The sequence below is a fragment of the Microcaecilia unicolor genome, chromosome 6, assembly GCF_901765095.1.
Source record: "Microcaecilia unicolor chromosome 6, aMicUni1.1, whole genome shotgun sequence".
NCBI lineage: Eukaryota > Metazoa > Chordata > Amphibia > Gymnophiona > Siphonopidae > Microcaecilia > Microcaecilia unicolor.
In genome coordinates, this window is record NC_044036.1 from 81,749,983 (window position 1) to 81,773,052 (window position 23,070).

The 23,070-nt window shown below is 44.2% G+C and overlaps 1 protein-coding gene across 2 annotated transcripts in view; it reads right to left on the bottom strand.

Annotated features, from left to right (window-relative positions):
- Positions 1–23,070, bottom strand: part of SASS6 (SAS-6 centriolar assembly protein) — a 116,435-nt gene that overhangs the window by 30,193 nt on the left and 63,172 nt on the right. Inside the window, exons 9-16 of one of the 2 annotated variants that reach the window (XM_030207596.1) lie at positions 21,236–21,430; positions 21,045–21,134; positions 20,398–20,577; positions 19,777–19,858; positions 16,805–16,935; positions 10,229–10,369; positions 8,965–9,053; positions 692–786 (exon numbers count right to left, since the gene is read on the bottom strand). In XM_030207596.1, coding sequence (XP_030063456.1) covers positions 692–786; positions 8,965–9,053; positions 10,229–10,369; positions 16,805–16,935; positions 19,777–19,858; positions 20,398–20,577; positions 21,045–21,134; positions 21,236–21,430 — 1,003 coding nt within the window. The remainder of the gene's footprint in view (positions 1–691; positions 787–8,964; positions 9,054–10,228; positions 10,370–16,804; positions 16,936–19,776; positions 19,859–20,397; positions 20,578–21,044; positions 21,135–21,235; positions 21,431–23,070) is intronic. The other variant, XM_030207597.1, reaches the window with a different exon arrangement.

The window sequence follows — 23,070 nt, forward strand, 5'->3', positions numbered from 1 at the left end:
AGGTTCTCCAGCTTGGTGAAAACACAGAGAATGACAGAAGTTTATAAACTCACAAATGTGGTGAAGTGTTAAAATAGGGAACAATTTAATCTTTCAGTCACAAAAAACCAAAACAACTCAAAACTTCATGAAACCAACCAGCAGTAAACAGACAACAAATAGTAGAAAGTTTTTCACACAGCACACAATTAACTGAGGAATTGGTTGCCACAGGATGTGGTCAAGGAAATTAACTCGGCAGGGTAATAAAAGAGGTTTGGACAAGTTCCTTGGGAAAGAATTCAAAGAAAATGGTCAGGTAGACTTTGGAAAGCCACTGCTTATCTATGGAAATAAATTATGAAAACTGATCTACTTTGTAGAATCTACCAGGTACTTATGATACTGGCTATTTTCAAGAGACATTTATCTTAGCATGCTGTACTTATTTCTTATATAAGATGCTATTCTGTACTTTCAAGTCACATAAAAGTATCCCCTTAAGAGTCCATGGAAACTACGAGTGTTCAGCTAGACACTGTCGTCTCAGGTAGTAACCTGGAGCACTAAAGAGAGACTGCCACCCATACAGCTCTCAGACTGTTCACACTAGGTGGCAGCCCTAGGCATTTAATATTTCTAAACTATTATAAACAAATTACATGCCTGACATTTCTACAATATTTCTGCCCTGAAAAACCTCATTTCTTACCTGGATTATTAAGTACATTTTGGTTAAGCCCTCGTAAGGGTATACTGTCTTCTCTTTTTTTAAAATACTTCAGCTCCAGCCCCATAGGTTCACCACTAATGGAAAAATAAATGGCAAATCAGTTCTTTCATCTTAAAATGGGTTCTAACATCATTCAGCAGATTGACTCAAATTCAGCAAAATATGTCCTCTGGGCTCATTTTCTGGCACAAGTTTGGCAACAAATGTGCTCATATGACGACCCTGAAGATAAATGAGCAGTCATGTTTATCAGTACTTCTCAACTCTCTCCTAAAAGCACACCTAACTGGTTAGGTTTTAAGAATTACTAGAATGGATTATACATTAAATAGTTTAATGTATATTAGGGGCCCATTATATGCAAATTCTATTCCTGCATATTCATATTAGTACTCTTTTTTTAAATATTTTTTTATTGATTTTTAACCATCATACAAAACATTGACCATTAGCAATAAGGATAAATTAGGCCTTACCTGCTAATTTGCTTTCCTTTACTCCCTCCGGACCGGCCCAGAATGTGACTGATGGGTTGTGCACACCTTCCAGCAGGTGGAGACTGAGAAAAAACTGTGACTCTAGAGAGCCAATAAGAGCCCTTGCCAGACAGAGAAAGATCCAGTAATAGAGTACCAAAGCAGAAGAAAGAAAAACACTTACTCTGTGCATCCAAACACCTGAGCAGCCACTGGCACCTTGCCAACCAAGGGTGTGTGCCTGAAACAAACAGCCAGATATTTGGACAGTATTGTTTCTTTATCTTTATGTGCCTTCTTCTAACCAAGAAGTTACTTATATATTCCTACATTAGAGAAATAAACCAGCAACACAGCTCCAAACAACAAAACCACGAACATCCGAACAAAACACACCAGAATATCTGAAGGGAGGGATCTGGGCCTAATTTATCCTTCCTTAGCTTCCCTCCAGACCGGCCCAGAATGTGACTGATGGAAAGTAACAAAGCAGTACCATTATGGGAGGGACCCTAGCAGCCCCGCCGATAACACACTCTCTCCAAAAGCCACCCGTCGCCGACTGAGAACGTCTAAACGGTAGTGCTTAGAAAAGGAATGTAAGGACGACCAGGTCGCCGCCCTACAAATGTCCTCTGGAGGCACCAGACAACGCTCCGCCCAAGAAGCCGCCTGACCTCTCGTCAAATGAGCCTTAACATGCTCTGGAACAGATTTCCCGGAAAGCAAATAGGCTGAAGCAATCATTTCCTTGAGCCACCGAGAAATAGTAGGCTTAGAAGCCATAAGGCCCTTACGCGCACCTCCAATCAAGAGGAACAACCGATCCGACCGCCGAAAACTGTCGACTTAATATAATGCTTCAGGACCCGTTTGACATCCAGACACTTCAATCTCTGCTGCTCCTCCGAACCGGAGAACGAACCTAACACAGGCAAAACAACCGGCTGAGAGACATGAAACAGAGATACCACTTTGGGCAGAAAGGACGGAACCGGCCGCAAAACTACGCAATCGGGACAGAACTCCAAAAACGGAGACCTACACGACAATGCCTGCAGCTCCGAAACTCGCCGCACCGAAGCAACGGCCACCAAAAACACGGTCTTTAGAGTCAAATCCTTTAATGTACAGGGCGCTAAGGGCTCAAAAGGAGGCTTGGTAAGAACTGAAAGCACCACATTCAGATCCCATGGAGGAAACGAGCATTGAGAGGGAGGCTGAAGAAGATTCACCCCCCTGAGGAAGCGAACGACATCCGGATGACTAGCCAACGACTTCCCTTTGATACGACCACGAAAACACGTCAACGCCGCAATCTGCACCTTAAGGGATGACAAGGCCAACCCCTTGTCAAACCCTCGCTGCAAAAAATCCAAAATCTGCGGAACCGAAGTCTGAAAAGGAGACAAACTACACTCCACACACCAACTCTCAAAAATCCTCCAAGTGCGCACATAACTCAGAGAAGTGGAACGCCGCCGAGAACGCAGCATTGTAGCAACGACCGGAGCAGAGAGACCTCTTTTGATCAACCTAGCCCTCTCAAGAGCCATGCCGTAAGACAAAATCGACCCGGATCCGGATGAACGACCGGACCCTGCGACAAGAGATCTTGCATGACCGGAATCCTGAAGGGAAGATCGTCCAGAAGACGTTGAAGGTTGGCATACCACGGCCTGCGAGGCCAATCCGGCGCCACCAGAATCAGACGACCCTTGTGACTCTCTACCTTCTGAAGCAGCCGCCCGATCAAAGGTCATGGCGGAAAAGCATACATTAGACCATCCGGCCAAGATTGAAGAAGAGCGTCCACTGCGAGCGCTTTGGGATCTCTGCGACGGCTGTAGAACAGAGGAAGCTTCGCATTGGCCGCGGACGCCAACAGATCCATCTTGGGAACTCCACAGCGATCTACCAACAGACGAAACGCCACGTCGCTGAGCGCCCACTCCCCGGGATCGAGCATGTGACTGAGAAAGTCTGCCTGAACGTTTAGAACCCCTGCTACATGAGCCGCAGAGAGTGCCACCAGATTGACTTCTGCCCAATGTAGGAGCAGTGACGCCTCTCGCTCCAACGGGAGAATCCGCGTCCCTCCTTGCCGGTTGATGTATGACACCGCTGTGGCATTGTCTGACATGACTCTCACTGCCCGTCCGGCGAGCAGTGGAAGAAAACTCCGAAGCGCTAGACGAATAGCCCTGGTCTCCAACAAGTTTCTCTGTCTGGCAAGGGCTCTTATTGGCTCTCTAGAGTCACAGTTTTTTCTCAGTCTCCACCTGCTGGAAGGCGTGCACAACCCATCAGTCACATTCTGAGCCGGTCCGGAGGGAGGCTAAGGAAACAAGATATTTAAGATACAGTTCTCATCAGCTGTCAACATTTTGAATCAACATCTTTTAACCCCCCACCCTGTGTTAAACCCAATACAACTTATCCATCCCTCCCCTCCCCCAGATCGCACAGATGTAAAGTCTTAATTTAAATATCTTTTCTTACAGTGTCATATGATTGCCAAATTTTCTGATAAATGTGTAGCTGGCCCTTCCTCACCGCCGTGAGTCTTGCCATCAGGTGCAGGTAATCTACTCTATCGAGCACCTCTTTAATGGAGGGGGTTTCTACTTTTTTCCAGGCCTTCGCCAATGCCATTTTTGCTGCTACCCAAAATTGAATTGCTAACCTGTGCTCGTGCATCCACCATCTCGGGGGCCTTGAATGTAATAGGCAGACATCTACTTGACAAGGATATTCCACCTGTACCACTTTTTTCACTAAGTCAGTTATCTGAGTCCAGTACGCCTGTGCTTTTGGGCATTCCCACCAAATATGCAGGAAGGTTCCTCGCCCTCCACATTTTCTCCAGCAATCCGGAGGGGACTGCAGATAAATCTTATGGAGTCTTTCAGGCGTATAGTACCACCAGTATAGTATCTTATATCCACTTTCTACCGTGGCTTGGGCGATGGAGGGTTTAAGCAAATATCTGAAACTCGCCGCCCACCACTCCGGGGCAAGTCTATTCTGGAGGGCCTCCTCCCATCTTTCAATGTAGAAATCTTGTGGTGACGAGAGAAGTAGAGCCCTATATAGCCTTGAAATGCTACCTCGTCCCCCTCCTCCCCCCATAGCCTTCTCAAGCCAGGTCTCTGCGAGTTCTAACTCTTCTTTCGCCCTTCGGAGTATATAGTTCCTCAAACTGTGGTAGTACACTAAATCTCTGCCCTCCAACCCATAGTCTGCTTGTAATTCGCCAAAGTCTCTCATTTCCTCTTTTCCCCATACTTGGTCTAGTCTATATAAACCTTTGAATGCCCATTGTTGATAGGTCTTCTCTGACTCTCCCAATGGGAAACCGGGCGCCCCTCTAATTGACATTCGTAAAAAATATTTTCTTTCCGGGAACACCTTTTTGCGTATTTGTAGCCAGGTGTTCAGTAGATGGCTCATCCCTATTGGTGTCCTGTGTATTGCTACCAGTATTTCTCTCTCTGGTTTCCACAATATGTCCCCTATAAATCGAGTTCCCATCCATGCCCTCTCCCAATGTAGCCATTTCTTAGTGGTCCTTGGGTCCCAGTCTGCCAGTATTCTTAGTTGGGCTGCCTGGTAATAGAGGCAGAAGTTGGGAACTCCCATACCTCCCTTAGCCGGTATTTGGAACATTACTGCCCTTCGCACCCTAGGTGGCCTCTTATTCCATATGTAAGCAAACATTTTTCTATTTAGTTTTTGAAAGAAGGCCCGCGGGATTGGAATTGGTAAGGCCATGAACAGATACAGTAACTTGGGCAATATCATCATTTTTATTGCGTGTATTCTTCCTATCCATGATATATTTAGCCCCTCCCAGCTATCCAGTTCCATAAATAGTTCGTTTACTTTCTGTGGATAGTTTGCCTGATAAAGCTGATCCATTTTTGGAGTAATCATTACTCCTAGATATCTGATACTTTTGGGAGCCCACTTGAAAGGCAGTTCTTTCTGTAGCCGTTGCATCTCTTGCCTCGGGACAGTTAAATTAAGTATTTCTGATTTAGAGGCATTTATTTTAAAGCCCGACCTAGTCCCATAGTGCATTAATAATTGCATTACATTCTGCAGTGATTGCTGTGGCTGAGTCAGAGTCAACAAGATGTCATCAGCAAAGAGCATAATCTTATGCTCTCTGTGTCCTCTGACCATTCCCCTTATTCCTGTATGTTCTCTTATCTGTTTGGCTAGGGGCTCAATGGTCAAGGCAAATAAAAGGGGGGACAGAGCACAACCCTGTCTTGTTCCCCGGCCCAGTTCCAGCGACTCGGAGTGGGTCCCATTTATCTTCAATATCGCCCCTGGGTTAGCATAGATGAGCTGAAGCCACCCTAGAAACCTGCCTGCCATGCCAATCTGTCTCAGTACCGCAAAGAGAAATGCCCATTCCACGCGGTCAAACGCTTTTTCAGCGTCCACCGAGAGCAAAAGCCCTGGTGAGGAGTCTTCCTCTGAGTACTGAACCACATGTAGCAGGCTTCTAACATTATCAAAGGTCTGCCTGCCGGTTATAAAACCGGCTGGGTCTTCATGCACTAATCGAGGCATATATGTCTGGAGTCTATGTGCTAAAATTTTCATGAATATTTTATAGTCTGTGTTCAAGAGCGATATTGGTCTGTATGAGCTGCACTGTGCGGCGTCTTTACCCGGTTTCAGGATAAGCGTGACTTTTGCCATCCGCCATGAATATGGCAGCTCTGCCAGATTCTCAAAAGAGTTTATAGCTTTGAGCAATATTGGAGCTAACCATTTATTATATAACTTATAGGAACTGGAAATCCATCCAGGCCCAGCGCCTTATTGTTAGGTAAATTTGCTATTGTTTCTGTTATCTCCTCCAAAGTTATGGAGCTAGACAACCTCTCAAGGTCTGCCTCCGTGAGTTCGGGCAGAGCTGCCCCCTGTATATAATTTTCTATATCCTGCTGCGTTGCTGTCTGTTCTGATTGGTATAGCTGCACATAAAAATCCCTAAATTCTGCTTGTATATCCTCTGTTTGAGTGAAACTGACCCCTGTTCTGCTAGTGATACTGGCAATCCAGTTACGTTGCGCTCTTTTCTTTAGCTTATACGCTAGCAACCTACTTGCCCTATTTCCAAATTCATAGTGTTCTTGTTGTACTTGTTGGAATTGCACAGCTATATCTGCCATCTGTATTTCATTCAATTGTTGTCTGACGTGCTGAATTTCGCGACTTACCGAACTATTAGTTGGATCTCTTTTATGGTCACCCTCTAACTTTTCCAATGTTTTTCTAAGTGTTGCCTCTTGCTCTAATTTTTTTTTGTTAAGGTATGCTTGCAGAGCTATTAATTGTCCTCTCAAGACCGCTTTTAGCCCTTCCCAGAGACTAACAGGTTGGACCCCTTCTGTATCATTTAATGTAATATAGTGAATTATATATTTTTCTATCTGTGTTACGTTTTGGGGGTCTAGCAATATTGCTTCGTTTAGTCTCCAAGATCTACTACTTCTCCTCCCATCTCCTATTTTTAGAATCATAAGTACCATTGAGTGATCAGACCAATTACATGGAAGGATATCTACCCTTCCCAAATTTTTTCTTACCTCTCCATCGCCCAACCAATAATCTATCCGAGAATAGGTATTGTATTTGGGGGCATAGAATGTATAGTCTCTTTCTGTCTCATGTTGCAACCTCCATAAATCCAGTAGTCCCCATCTTGCCTTCCATGCCTTTAAAGCCACTCTGTCTCTTTTAGCATAATCCACCAACCCCTCCGAATTGTCTATGTGGGGGTCTGCTGTTAAATTTAGATCTCCCCCTACTATTAGCTGACCCCTGGCATGTTTTTGAATCTGCTTTTCCAGATCCTCTATAAACACTTTCTGTCCTTCATTAGGAGCATAGACATTCAACATGGTATAATAATTATCATGCAAAGAGACCACCAGCAGAATGTATCTGCCCGCAGTATCCCTCACTATATGATGTACCGTCCATGGGAAAGTCCCCGATAAGGCTATCAACACCCCCCTTTTCTTTTTGCCATCTACATTAGAGGCACAGTAGAGCAATGGGTAGCGTTTGTGCCTCATCAGGTACTCGCGATTCCGAGTCAAGTGAGTTTCCTGAATGAAAAGTACATCTGCTTGATATTAGTACTCTTGAGAAACTGAATGGCTAAGTGTGCCTCCAGTAGATGGATAAGCAGCAGTGACATATGCAAATACAATGAATAATTTACCACTAGTTAAAACACCCACCCAACTGCAACTTTAATGCAAGTCTAGGAACCTTAATCAAAGAGTACATCTTCCTGAGACTGTACTAACTAGAGCATCCCAAAAGGAAGCTTCATATCTATGTCGGTAGGTAAATTAATTTCATTAAAAAACAAACACACACAGTGGATTAACTCCATTGTTATATTTAAGAAAATTCAGAATGTACAAGTGGGATTTATATTGTAGGACTTGTTTCATTCAGATGCAGTATAGGACGACATGGTTCTAACCCTTTGTTATTCAATTTCATTTCCTGCCTTATCACTAAAACTTCTCAATGTAGATTGTAAGTAAAGTGTGCGTTATGAATTGCAATCTTAAAAATAACATTAAACAAACTCTCCCACCCCTCAACAATTATTTTTGCATGTGTTAGAACTTCAATACTAAAACTACACATTTCTATACTTCTCCCAGTATCAGTGGCATCACTAGACAAAAGTATGGAGGGGGGATGCCACAGGGGGCAACCCATGTATTGGGGGAGGCAAGTCAAAGTGACATTTCTACTTATCATACCCCTCCCCCCTATACCCTTTAAAATTAGCTATATTTAAGTCCCAAAAGCATTAGAAACTCCTTTAGTCAGTTTGTCACTCAGAGGACAAGTATTATTTGACAGCATCATTCAATTAATTCTTCCATATAGAAGCAAAGCCTAGCTGTTCTGCAATAAATCTTCTGCCAGCCCAAGCACTCGGCCTCTGACACAAGCTCCCTCAGGGCTTTCTGTAAAGTAGGACAGCATCCCTCTTAGGGATGCAGGTGCAAAATTCCACCTGTTTCCATTAACCAGTATTGTACCCTGGAACACTGCAGATTTTGAAGCTCCAAGGGAAAAGAAGAAAACAGCAGTGAACAAGGGATGCAGGAGGGGAGGGGAAGAGAACTCCTCAGATGCCTGAGTTTCATCCCTGCTCCAGGTCCAATTCAATTGCTTTATGCCCCCCTCCCTTTTTTTTTTTTTTAAGTGGAGCTTAAAATCTCAATTGAGGTACCCCTCTGCTCAACTGATTGTCAGTTCTCCAAGTGGGTTAGGATCTGCCTCAGTAACCAGCCCAGAAACTACACAGTACACCTATCACCATCTGCTGGAGACAGACAAATTCTGAGTAAGGCTGCACAGTGCCCTTAAGGGGCGAATCACAGAACCATTTTATTTCCCTGTGTCCATCCACTAGTCGACGGACACAACCCACAGGTCCTGGACTGATCTGGTGAAGGCACTAAGAAAACTGTTTTACTTCACCCATAATATGCTGGTAGGCAAGACACTGAAAAATACAACTCTAGCTGTGAAGTACTGATAAATCCAGAAATGCAAATCTGTGATAAGCAGCAGCCTTCTGTTCTTTATTTTCAACACATAATTTAAAAAACTTATTTCAATGTAATTTTTTGGAATACCAACATTCCTATTACTCTTTTTTACCTGTCTGGCTTTATCTGCTCATTAGATTATGATCAAGTCAACTGCTCTACCTACTTTTCTTTATTTGCAGCAGCAGAAAGTCCTGGAGGCTGAACATCTGCTGGAACTGCATTCGATTTTGGGAACTGGGCATTAAGCTGAACCTGCAAACAAAATGAAAACCACTCACAGTATAACTTGTTTATTATATACTTAGGCGTTAAAGTAAAATAAGTTGAGCTTCTCACTTGGTCTCAATATTAAAGCAGTAGTGTTTTTGGTTTGAAGACATAGCAGTCAGAACATAACAGGTAGAAGGGCCTAGTAAATCTTCAGTTCCTATTTCAGAAGCCTCAAACTAATGGGTTTTCCCCTAACTACTCAGAAAAGGAAAAGTCGAGATGTGGGAGATGGGCAATCTTTTCTAGGACAATATCCTGGAATCAAACCTAACCAATCAGTAATACTTGCGCACTTCGAAAATCCAGTATATGCAAGTCTTTCATGCTATTCATTATGGCTATCCAGAAAACTAGATTGGTTAAAAATGTCTCCAGGAAACTGAAGATGTAGCATTCACAGGCTACTGGATAAGACAATCTCAGCCACTGTGACAACTACTGGCCAAATTCAGGGTACAAGCATGTAAAGTTTCAGGCAGATGCAGTTTGTGTCCATGCTCAAAACCATCTGCGTAATGACTGGGGGCCAGGTGTGAGTTTACAAATGAAAACCAACTGCATTATTTCTTGCCTAGGATGCACTTCCTCCTGCACCTGACAGTGGCAAGTCTGAAACTAGTCTTCTATTAAAGATGTTGATCCAAGCAAATAGACTCTAACCAAACACAAAACACACACACAAAATGAACTGGAAACTAAATCTGAAAAATAATAACGCTAAGTGCCATTTCTTAAGGCAGAAAAATACTTTAACCAAAATAAAAGAAAACTAAGGAGGGCTTGAACAGCAAAGCTCCCATAACAATGGCAGTTTTCTGACTTGTGTCACACTGCTGGTACTTTTGGCAGAGCTAATCCCTGTCTGCAAAAGCCTGAAGCAGTTTTCTATTCAGTAGCCATCTTCTTTGAGATAATACAGTGACATCTTGGAAATTTCTTCAGCTTCAGATACTGTAAGGGTACCTGCCTTACAGTAATTTACAACACTGATTGACCACTAAATATACCTCAAGAAGCTGGGTTCAGGAAGTACTTTTTCCAGATTCTTCACTGTCCACTTTAAGTCTGCAGAACTGGTAGATTATGGGAATTACAAAGAAACTAGAAGATAGCTCAGAGTATTAAACAAAAAAACCAGAGTTAAACCAAATGCCTACCTTTGGTCCCGATTCCTGAGCATGTGCAGCTAAGGACTGTTGGTTGCTGGACACCATTTGAGGCAAGGAGCCTTTGAAAGTGATTGCAGAGGGAGCAAGACATTTAGTCCCCGAGGTAGGATAAAAGAATCTGTTTTCAGGCTGTACAGAAAACAAAATGAAAGATAACTTAGATAATGTAATTAAAAGATAAACAGTAAGATCTAATCTACAGATCTTGAGCTCTGCCAACCTTTTTTCAAAAACTAGCAATTTGCTCAAATTGCTACATGGTTTCAAAACATTCTGGGTTAAGTCTGTGATTAAACCTGAAATATAAGGAGTTAAGGAACTCTACTCCTAGAAAAGAAGAAAACCTACAAAGTTATTTTGAAATTTATCTTAAAATGTCAAACAGTTCACTGTTAAGTATCTTTGCTTTCTCCGAGGACAAGCAGGCTGCTTGTTCTCACATGTGGGGTATCCCTAGCATTCAGGCTCACTAAAAACAATGAACATTGGTCAATTGGGCCTCGCAACAGTGAGGACATAACATAGATTGGCCTGAAACCATAAACTAGCTGAGAGTGCAGCCTGGAACAGAACAAAAATGGGTCTAGGGGGGTGGAGTTGGATTCTAAACCTCGAACAGATTCTGCAGCACTGACTGCCCAAGCCGACTGTCGCGTCGGGTATCCTGCTGAAGACAGTAGTGAGATGTGAATGTGTGGACTGATGACCACATTACAGCCTTGCAAATCTCTTCAATGGAAGCTGACTTTAAGTGAGCCACTGACGCAGCCATGGTTGTGAGCCGTGACATGGCCCTACAGAGTCAGCCTAGCTTGGGCATAAGTGAAGGAAATGCAATCTGATAGCCAAATGGAGACTGTGCGTTTTCTGATGGCGACTCCCCTCCTGTTGGGATCAAAAGTAACAAACAACTGGGCGGACTGTCTGAAGGGCTTGCAATCCAAGGTATGCAAACTGCTTTCGCCAGGGCGGGTATGAGGATGTGGAAAGAATTTTGGCAAGAGAATTGACTGGTTGCGATGGAACTCCAACACCACCTTCAGCAGGAACTTAGGGTGCCTGTGGAGGACTACTCTGTTGTGATGAAACTTGATATAAGGTGCATGCACTACTAAGGCCTGAAGCTCACTGACCCTACTAGCTGAAGTAACAGCCACCAAGAAAACGACGTTCTAGGTCAAGTACTTCAGATGGCAGGAATTCAGTGGCTCAAAAGCTTTCATCAGCTGGGTGAGGACGACGTTGAGATCTCATGACACTGGTGGAGGTTTGACCGGGGACTTTGACAAAAGCAAACCTCTCATGAAGCAAACAACTAAAGGCTGTCCAGAGATAAGCTGACCCTCTACACGACGATGATAAGCACTAATTGCACTAAGATGAACCCTTACGGAGTTGGTCTTGAGACCAGATTCTGATAAGTGTACAAGGTATTCAAGCAGGGTCTGTGTAGGACAAGAAAGAGGATCAAGGGCCTTGCTGTCACGCCAGACGGCAAACCTCCTCCATTTGAAAGAGTAACACCTCTTCATGGAATCTTTTCTGGAAGCAAGCAAGACTTGGGATACACCCTCTGAAAGACCCAAGGAGGCAAATTCTAAACTCTCAACATCCAGGCAGTGAGAGCCAGAGACTGGAGGTTGGGATGTAGAAGCGACCCCTCGTTCTGGGTGATGAGGGTTGGAAAACACTCCAATCTCCACGGTTCCTCGGAGGACAACTCCAGAAGAAGAGGGAACCAAATCTGACGCGGCCAGAAGGGAGCAATCAGAATCATGGTTCCGCAGTCTTGTTTGAGTTTCAGCAAAGTCTTCCCTACTAGAGGTATGGGAGGATACACATACAGGAGGCCTGTTCCCCTATGAAGGAGAAAGGCATCTGATGCTAGTCTGTCGTGGGCCTGAAGCCTGGAACAGAAATGAGGGGCCTTGTGATTGGACTGAGTGGCAAAAAGATCCACCGAGGGGGTGCCCCACGCTCGGAAGATCTTGTGGGCTATGCCCATGTTCAGCGATCACTCGTGAGGTTACATTATCCTGCTCAACCTGTCGGCCAGACTACTGTTTACACCTGCCACATATGTGGCTTGGAGAAACATGCCATGACGGCGTGCCCAAAGCCACATCTGGATGGCTTCCTAATACAGAGGGCGAGATCCGGTGCCCCCGCTTGTTGGTGTAATACATGGCAACCTGATTGTCTGTCTGAATCAAAATGATTTGGTTGGACAGCCGATCTTTTAAAGCCTTTAGAGCGTTCCAGATCACTCGCAATTCCAGGAGATTGATCTGAAGACCTTTTTCCTGAAAGGACCAAGCTCTTTGAGTGTGAAGCCCATCTACATGAGCTCCCCACCCCAGGAGGGATGCATCTGTCGTCAGCACTTTTTGAGGCTGAGGAATTTGGAATGGACGTCCCAAGGTGAAATTGGATCGAATCGTCCAACACTGAAGGGAATTCCGAAAGTCAGTGGACAGTTGGATCATATCCTCTAGATAACCCGCAGCTTGATACCACTGGGAAGCTAGGGTCCACTGAGCTGATCTCATATGTAGACGTGCCATGGGAGTTACATGAATTGTGGAGGCCATGTGCCCCAGAAGTCTCAACATCTGCCGAGCCGTTCAAACTATGGACACCAGGGACAGGCAGTTGTCTGCCCTTGTCTCGGGAAGATACGCTCGAGCTGTCTGTGTGTTCAACAGAGCTCCAATAAATTCCAACTTTTGAACTGAGTTGAGATGGGACTTGGAGTAATTGATCACAAACCCTAGTAGCTCTAGCACCTGAATAGTCATTCGCATGGACTATAGAGAGCCTGCCTCCGAGGTGCTCTTCACCAGCCAATCGTCGAGATAAGGGAACACACGCACTCCCAGTCTGCGTAGCAATGCTGCGACTACCGCTAGGCACTTTGTAAACACTCTGGGCGTAGACGCCAGACCACAGGGCAGTACATGGTACTGAAAGCGCTGTGTTCCCATCCGAAATCGAACATACTTCCTGTGAGCTGGAAGTATTGAGATGTGTATATAACCATCCTTAAAGTCCAGAGAACGTAGCCAATCACTCTCTTGAATCATGGGAAGAAGGGTGCCCAGGGAAACCATCCTGAACTTTTCGCGGACTAGGAATTTGTTCAGGGCCTTTAGGTCTAGGATGGGACGCATCCCCCCCTGTCTTTTTCTGTACAAGGAAATACCTGGAATAGAATCCCAACCCTTTTTCCCCTGGTGGAATGGGTTCGACCGCTTGGGCCTTTAGAAGGGCAGAGAGTTCCTCTGCAAGTACCTGCTTGTGCTGGAAGCTGTAAGAATGAGCTCCCGGAGGGCAATTTGGAGGTTTGGATTCCAGATTGAGGGTGTATCCTAACCGGACTGTTTGAAGAACCCACCGGTCGGAGGTTATGAGAGGCCACCTTTGGTGAAAAATATCAACCCCCCCCCCCCCCCCAACCGGCAAATTATCCGATACGGACACTTTTATTGAGGCTATGCTTAACTGGGAAGCAGTACGGGCCTTAGTCGCACGCTGTTGACGAGAACGAGCGCACTGGGGCTGAGCCTGAGCAGGCTGCCGAGAAGCAGGAGTGTACCTACGCCTAGGATAAGAATAAAGAACACTCCTCTTCCCTCCAAAATACCTCCTAGATGAGGAGATAGTAGCAGAAGACGCCTGGTCGGAGAGAGAATCCATAGCATCATTATGCTTCTTGATCTGATCCTCTACGTTTTCACCAAAAATGTTGTTCCCCCTCCCCCCCGGCAAGGAACATCCACCATTCGCTGCTGGACCGAATGATCCAGGTCAGAGACATGCAGCCATGAGAGTCTACGCATCACTATACCTTGAGCAGCGATCCTGGATGCTACATCAAAAATGTCGAACGTACCCCTGATCAGGAATTTTTGACACGCCTTCTGCTGCCTGACCACCTGGCAAAAAGGCTCGGCTTGCTCCAAAGGGAGTGCATCAACCAAGCTAGAGAGTTGCATTATCAAGTCCCGTAAGTGAACGCTCGTGAAGAGCTGGTACAATTGAATCCCTCAAGAGTCTCTTATGAGGGCCTTTGTCAGAAGCTTTCTGAAAATCTAGGTGCAATATATCAACTTTATCATACCTTCAGACTACTTGGTTTTCAGTCAGCATTCAATGCCTGAGCCACTTGATCCTGGCAATGGCCCCCAATGGACCAGGATGGCATCTGTGGTGAAAACTCTGAAGGGACTGTCACCACGGAACCCAGAACCTACACGACAGCTCTCAACTAAGACTAGACCCTCTGCAAATTCCATCCTGTCAAGAACACCTGCCCCCCCCCCCCAACCTAACTTCTAAGCAGCTTGTAGATCAAAGGAAAAAACACAACTTGAAGTGCCTATATACAATAGCACTAAATAATGAGGTAGATATAATAGTCATCTCAGAAACTTAGTGTAAAGAGAACAATCAATGGGACACTGTTAACAGGGCACAAATTGTATCACAATGATAGAGAGGATCAAATTGGAGGGGGGTTGCGCTATATGTTAGAGGGAACTGAGTCAAATAAAATAAACATTCCACATGACACAGATAGCAGCATGGAATCATAATGGGTAGAAATTCCATCTGTGAAAGGCAGGCTACTCCTCCACTCCACATGAGCTATATCATCCCAAGTTGTTTCTGTGATTTCCGTGCTGCTGGGTAAAAGCTGCTATCACTATATGGTGCCTCAACCACTGGTTACTGCTGGTTTCAACCAACCACTCCCAATGTGCACTGCCAGTGCTCTTAACTATGCACTCCTCCTGGCACTCTGCCCACTGTAGCTGCCGCTGCCATCAACTGTGCTGTGCATTGATCCCGATATGTACCTCACTGCCACTGTGGCTTACAAACAAGTGCAGTCCTACACTCTTCGACCCTGGCCAGGCACAATCCAACCTATCCCGTCAAATGCACCAGGACCCCACATACTCTGGCTTACAAGCAAAGATGTCCCCAAAACCTTATTTCTCCTTTGTTCTTGTTTTAAACTAGAACAAAATTTATAAAACAAACATCAGCCAAAACTAAGCAGGGAACAGAGTCTAGCTAGCAAGAGACACCATGGAGGACAGAAGGGACCTGGACTCTTCCAGGTACCTCTCCAAGTGCCAGGAGTATACTCCAAGGACCCTCTTCTGTCTGCCAAAGCTGAAATGGGCGATAAGTTCTCCTGTTGAGACCACGAGCCAATACCAGGAATCCAGCACTGCATAGTATGCTCAGCTACTATCTACTGGAGACAAAATAAAATCCGAGAGTGAGATTGCACAGAACCCTATATACAGCAGGTTGCACTAGCCTTTGTTCTGTCTCTGCTGACAGGAGGCAGAACCTATTTATCTAGAATGGTCTAGTGGGCAATAAGGAATGGCAAATTTCTGGGACTAGGGACATACATGTCCAACTGAGAAAAAGCCTTACAAGAAAAATGACCTCAAAGAAACCAGCAAGAGGTAGGATGCCACTTAATTTCTTTAGATATCTGAATATATAAGTGAGACATCCAAGCATTACTTTGACAGTCTGACAGGGTGAGAGGTATGAATGAGGACATCAAAGCATTTCATTGATGTCCCCATGCATACCTCCTACCCACCCCCACCCTCCCACCCTGTCAGACTGTCAAAGTAATGCTTGGATGTCTCACTTACTACTACTACTACTACTTAGCATTTCTATAGCACTGCCAGGGTTACGCAGCGCTGTACAAGTTTAAACATGGGGAAGGACGGTCCTAGCTCAAGAGAGCTTACAATCTAAAGGTAACAAACTATGTAGTCAGTGTAGGTATCATGAATGGGGAAGGTGGTTAGGCGCCAAAAGCAAGGGAGAAGAGATGGGCATTGAGTAAGGACTTGAAAATGGGCAGGGAGGGCGCATGGCGTATGGGCTCGGGAAGTCTGTTCCAGGCATAAGGTGATGCAAGGCAGAAGGGGCGGAGTCTGGAGTTAGCGGTGGTGGAGAAGGGTACAGATAGGAGTGATTTGTTCTGAGAGCGGAGGTTACGGGTGGGAACATGTCTCACTTATATATACACTATCTGCTACCACATTTGCTTATTTCCGATCTGACGAAGAAGGGCAACCTTCGAAAGCTAATCAAGAAATGTATTAAGTTATGTCCAATAAAAAAAGGTATCATCTTATTTTCTTTTCCATGTTTTATTTTGTTTGATTTCTATTGATAACCTTAAGAGTGGACTAACACGGCTACCACACCTCTCTACTTTAGATATCTGGAGATTCTCTAATATATATATATTTTTTTTTTTTTTTTGTTTTGTTACATTTGTACCCCATGCTTTCCCACTCATGGCAGGCTCAATGCGGCTTACATGGGGCAATTGAGGGTTAAGTGACTTGCCCAGAGTCACAAGGCGCTGCCTGTGTCTGAAGTGGGAATCGAACTCAGTTCCTCAGTTCCCCAGGACCAAAGTCCACCACCCTAACCACTAGGCCATTACTTGTAAAGCAAAGACTGCTCAATTTATTATCTTTACCCCTGGGATAGAAATTAACCTGGATCTCTTACCACAGTAGGAAGTGGGCCCAGTCTGAAAGGGACACCGTTGGTATGAAGCAATGAATTGCCAAACATTCCCTGTACTTCTGGTTTCTTAGTTGATTGAGTCTCATTCAGTTGCTTGTTTAACCATGTGATTACTAGGGGGGAGGGAAGAGAACAGAAAAAGGCAAGATCTATATTCTGTCACCTTTTAAACAGTCACAGCTTGATTTGTTTCTCTAAAATGCAGAAATTTGGGAGGGTAGACACTATTTTGGTGTTAAAGTAAATTATATTTGTCAAAGACAAAAGCAAAGAAATAAGGACTACCAATATCTGAGCTTTGAAGGCAAGAGTTAAGATGAAGGACCCCCCCCCCCCCCACACACACACACACACAAAAAAAAATCCTCTGTACTTTCAATCAAAAAATAAAAATCATATGATTTCATAGCACTAGCCATAACTCAAATAGAGAACGTATACAGTTAGGGCAAACTGATGCCTCCTGCTAATATGAACATGAACCATCAGTGCTGTTAACCAAAAAAACATAACTATGTATTGCCAACATTCCCCTGAAGCTGAAGTTAAAATTCCAGAAGGAATCAGCAGCACCACACTTGGGCTTAGGTACCAACAAAATTTTTTCTACAGGCTACAGTAAACAAACCTCCTCCCACATACAGTGGGGGAAATAAGTATTTGATCCCTTGCTGATTTTGTAAGTTTGCCCACTGACAAAGACATGAGCAGCCCATAATTGAAGGGTAGGTTATTGGTAACAGTGAGAGATAGCACATCACAAATTAAATCCGGAAAATCACATTGTGGAAAGTATATGAATTTATTTGCATTCTGCAGAGGGAAATAAGTATTTGATCCCCCACCAACCAGTAAGAGATCTGGCCCCTACAGACCAGGTAGATGCTCCAAATCAACTCGTTACCTGCATGACAGACAGCTGTCGGCAATGGTCACCTGTATGAAAGACACCTGTCCACAGACTCAGTGAATCAGTCAGACTCTAACCTCTACAAAATGGCCAAGAGCAAGGAGCTGTCTAAGGATGTCAGGGACAAGATCATACACCTGCACAAGGCTGGAATGGGCTACAAAACCATCAGTAAGACGCTGGGCGAGAAGGAGACAACTGTTGGTGCCATAGTAAGAAAATGGAAGAAGTACAAAATGACTGTCAATCGACAAAGATCTGGGGCTCCACGCAAAATCTCACCTCGTGGGGTATCCTTGATCATGAGGAAGGTTAGAAATCAGCCTACAACTACAAGGGGGGAACTTGTCAATGATCTCAAGGCAGCTGGGACCACTGTCACCACGAAAACCATTGGTAACACATTACGACATAACGGATTGCAATCCTGCAGTGCCCGCAAGGTCCCCCTGCTCCGGAAGGCACATGTGACGGCCCGTCTGAAGTTTGCCAGTGAACACCTGGATGATGCCGAGAGTGATTGGGAGAAGGTGCTGTGGTCAGATGAGACAAAAATTGAGCTCTTTGGCATGAACTCAACTCGCCGTGTTTGGAGGAAGAGAAATGCTGCCTATGACCCAAAGAACACCGTCCCCACTGTCAAGCATGGAGGTGGAAATGTTATGTTTTGGGGGTGTTTCTCTGCTAAGGGCACAGGACTACTTCACCGCATCAATGGGAGAATGGATGGGGCCATGTACCGTACAATTCTGAGTGACAACCTCCTTCCCTCCGCCAGGGCCTTAAAAATGGGTCGTGGCTGGGTCTTCCAGCACGACAATGACCCAAAACATACAGCCAAGGCAACAAAGGAGTGGCTCAGGAAGAAGCACATTAGGGTCATGGAGTGGCCTAGCCAGTCACCAGACCTTAATCCCATTGAAAACTTATGGAGGGAGCTGAAGCTGCGAGTTGCCAAGCGACAGCCCAGAACTCTTAATGATTTAGAGATGATCTGCAAAGAGGAGTGGACCAAAATTCCTCCTGACATGTGTGCAAACCTCATCATCAACTACAGAAGACGTCTGACCGCTGTGCTTGCCAACAAGGGTTTTGCCACCAAGTATTAGGTCTTGTTTGCCAGAGGGATTAAATACTTATTTCCCTCTGCAGAATGCAAATAAATTCATATACTTTCCACAATGTGATTTTCCGGATTTAATTTGTGATGTGCTATCTCTCACTGTTACCAATAACCTACCCTTCAATTATGGGCTGCTCATGTCTTTGTCAGTGGGCAAACTTACAAAATCAGCAAGGGATCAAATACTTATTTCCCCCACTGTATAATCCATATTATAATATAGCCACAAATGACATGGTAAAACACACACACAGGTCAAATGAAAAGCCAACAGCAGGGACAGCACCTGGCTATGACTGTGTGGTCATATGCTATAGTAATAAGTATGCTGGTTTGATAAACAAATGCTATGGTCCTAACCAGTGGCGTAGCTACGTGGGACCATGGGGCCCTGGACCCCCTTGCCGACGACCCTCTCAACCCCCCCCCCCCCGCGGGCTACCCCAACCTTCGCCAGCCGAGGTCGGCGCAAGGCTTCGTTCTGTTTCTGAGTCTGACGTCCTGTACGTTGTACGAGCACGATGGCCGACTCAGAAACAGAACGAAGTCTTGCGCCAGAAGAAGAGGACCTCGACTAGCGGGGATTGGGGTCCGCCGCCAGCAAAGGTAGGCGACGACAGCGGCGGCGGGGGAGGGTTGGCGGCGGGGGGGGGGCCGAGTCGTTGGCGGGAGGGGGGGTCAAAGTTGGTGGTGATGGCGGCGGCAATGGCGGGGGGTGGTTTAAATGTGCCCCCTCACCTCGGACTCTGGACCCCCCTCCCACCGAAGTCTGGCTACGCCCCTGGTCCTAACCACAGCTGCTAATTTCAGCTCAAAAAGTACTGAACATGTACCATACAGACTTTACAGTACAGGGCATAAGTACATAAGTTCATAACTGTCTTCTAAATATCCAAGGGGAACGTTAAAGCACAACTCTACCATTTTCATTTGTTTTTAGCAGTTGCTTGCTTTCTTCGAGTTTTTGAATTGTTGCATCCAACTGTTCTTGCAATTTACACACCTGAAACGAAGAGAAAAAAAATGTAATGATACTCAAAATTGCATATAAATTAAAATGATATAAGGAGGCCTAAAATAACCCCAAACCATGTTGCAGTCTCTTTCTCTCACCACCCCAAGAAGGTCCATGCTGATCAAGCAAATATGGCCTACAGTCCTTCATATCCCTGGCCTCTTCCCATGACTAAACACAGCATACATCCAGAGAGATTCATGCTCACATCTCAGGCCTTTTAGCATAAGATCCATTCCAGGTGCTCACTCCCTCATTTTCCAAAAACATACATACTATTTGTCAAGAAGTCACCAATGAACTGCATTAGAAGTATCTTCTGTTAAATGTAAAGTTTCACACTTAGCAAAATATATTAGAGATTCTTTCAGTTTCAATTTTCCCATGAGCCTGAAACTTATTTTGATAACATTTCACAGGACTCCTAAATATTCCAGGGGAAATACACGATTATGTGCACGTTCTGAAATATTTCTTAAGTCTCATTTTCCCATATTTATCCCCATATTGTTCTTTTAAACACTAACTTCCTCCACTTTCAATTGATGCAGGCGTTTCACATCTTGCAGTTCTTGCTGCTCTTTATTCAGCCTTTCTTCTTTTTCAGACAACAGCTTCTCTTGCTGAACAGTCACTGTATTTTTCAACTTCAATTTCCCCATTAGTGTTTTCAGATCACCTTGTAGCTTCTTAATTATCTCATTTGCCTACCAAAACATTATTAAATCATATAATAAAGATAATCTGACAAAAAACCTATAGTGTCACTATTCAGTCGAGAGCCAAACAGAAAGGTATAAGGATATATAAGTCACATTGCTGAAAATACACAAAGTTATACGATAACTAATTGTACATATTATTTCTGTTATTTGTGCAGTGGGTGCTAAACAGTCAGAATTTGAGATCCAATAAAACTTTAAATTGAAAAATGAAAGAGTAAAGAATACCTCAAGCCTTTATTATTTTTAAACATTATATGTCCTCCCCTTCAGCTTACACATTTGACTCACACAGTTCACCACTTATCGAACCTTAATAAAAGGACCCCTAACGGGTTTAGTGTACGCTAATACTAAGAAGCTCAAAGGAATAAAATGGGCTTTTCAGTATTTAGCGTGTGCTAAATCCATTAGCACAACTTAGTAAAAGGAGCTCTAAGTTTGCAACTTACCTTTAGCAGCTCTGCTGATAAAGATTTAATAGTTGCTTCAAGTTTTCCTATTTGATCTTGCTTCTTCTCAGCACTTTCTTCCAGTGTCACCTGTTTTGACAACATTGAATTAATATGTTTTTTTTTAGAAATGATGATGTTTAAATTAGGCTTAATTTTTTTTAAAAATCCACTATGAGAAGTTACAAGACCTTTTGTTCCTGAGTTGCAGTCAACACTTCTTTCGTCCTAAAAACTAACTGTTCTTTGTCTTTGACCTCTTGTTCTACAACAGCCACACGGGTCTGTAACTGATTGATCAGCTTCTCTTTCTCATGGCATTCAGCATCTAGGGTGGAATTCTCTCGACGCAATGAAAGCACTTCCTGCTTTGCTCTCTGGCACTCCTGCAAAGTTTAGCAGAAAGAAAACTTAATCAGTATCTAATATAAATCAAACGTCTTTCCACCTAAAATACTAAAAGTCAAACGGTTGCATTCCCACATGACAAAAACCCAAACCTACGGGGAAACTTATTTTCAAAGCCCCCACCCACGAGAAAATGGAAAGCTGAAGGCACACGAGGAAGTTTATAAACCATTTCTGCATTGAAAAAAAAAAGTCCTTTATGCTGGAAATAGGTGCTTAAAAAATGCACATCTAACATGCACCTATAATTAGGTGCATAGAGCTGGAACATGTGTAACTTAGACACTATTCCTGGGGACAGAGATGGGTAGGAGTTTGCATTTATGTGCACTCTGAAAAAAATCTTAAGATTGTTTATATATCACTTACAAGTTTGCATGTAAATTAACCCAGAAATTTCTGCATGCCAAACAGCAAGTGTGAATATGTACATACAAATTCTTTGCGGTAAATTTTCAAAAAAGTATGTGCATACTTCATGTCGATATTCATCAGAACCTGTGCAGGGAAAAGAGTATGCAGGGAAGAGTATGCATGTACTATTTCTGCATGTATTCACTTAGAGTGTACACTGGAGTCATCGTCGTTGCGCAACACAAACACTGGCTGAACGAATAGAAATTCTTAAAAAATTAGAAAACAAAGTCAAGAATCTATTGCTAAAGAATATGGTGTCAATCCAGGTCAAATTTCACGTATCTTGAAGCAGAAAGACCAGCTTCTGGAAGACTGGCAAAACAATACAAATCCACGCAGGAAACGTAAACGGGCGGCAAAAGCTGAGGGTGTAGAAGATGCTCTTCTTCGGTGGTTTTCTCAAGTCAGGAGCAGACAGTTTCCTGTCAGTGGTCCACTGCTTATGGAGAAAGCTAATCAGCTAGCTGAAAGTCTTAGCCTAACTGAATTCAAAGCCACTGTTGGATGGTTGGAAAGATGGAAGGAGAGGAACAACATAAAATTCAAGGAACAGCATGGTGAAAAACAAGACGCTGATGACTTTGGTGCTGAAAATTGGATTGTTCCAGTTCTTCCTACCATCTTGAACAAGTTTGCACCTCGTGACATTTTCAATGCTGACGAAAACGGTCTCTACTGGCAAGCGATTCCTGATGGAACACTTGTATTCAAACAAGTTGAAACTACAGGAAGTAAAATGTCGAAGGACCAACTGATGATCCTCCTTTGCTGCAACATGGATGGGAGTGAGAAGTTGGAACCACTCGTCACTGGAAAGAACAAAGAGCTCTGTTGCTTCAAGAATGTTAAGCGACTTCCCGTGTCATACGAGGCTAATGAAAATTCATGGATGACTGGGGAAATTTGGAAGCAGTGGCTAAAGAAGTTAGACACCAGAATGCGGGCACAAAAGCGTCAGATTTTGTTGCTTTGTGATAATTGTGCTGCACACAGTGATGATGTCAGGCTGTCTAACGTCAAGGTGGTCTTCCTGCCACCAAACATTACCTCTCTGATCCAACCTATGGATCAGGGCATAATAGCCAATTTCAAACAACATTATCGGGCTCTTGTGCTACGTCGTCTGATGAGCGTTATGGATGACCAGACTAGCAAGGATAAACGTGCTGTTGAACTGGCTCCTAATCTATCACTGTTGGAT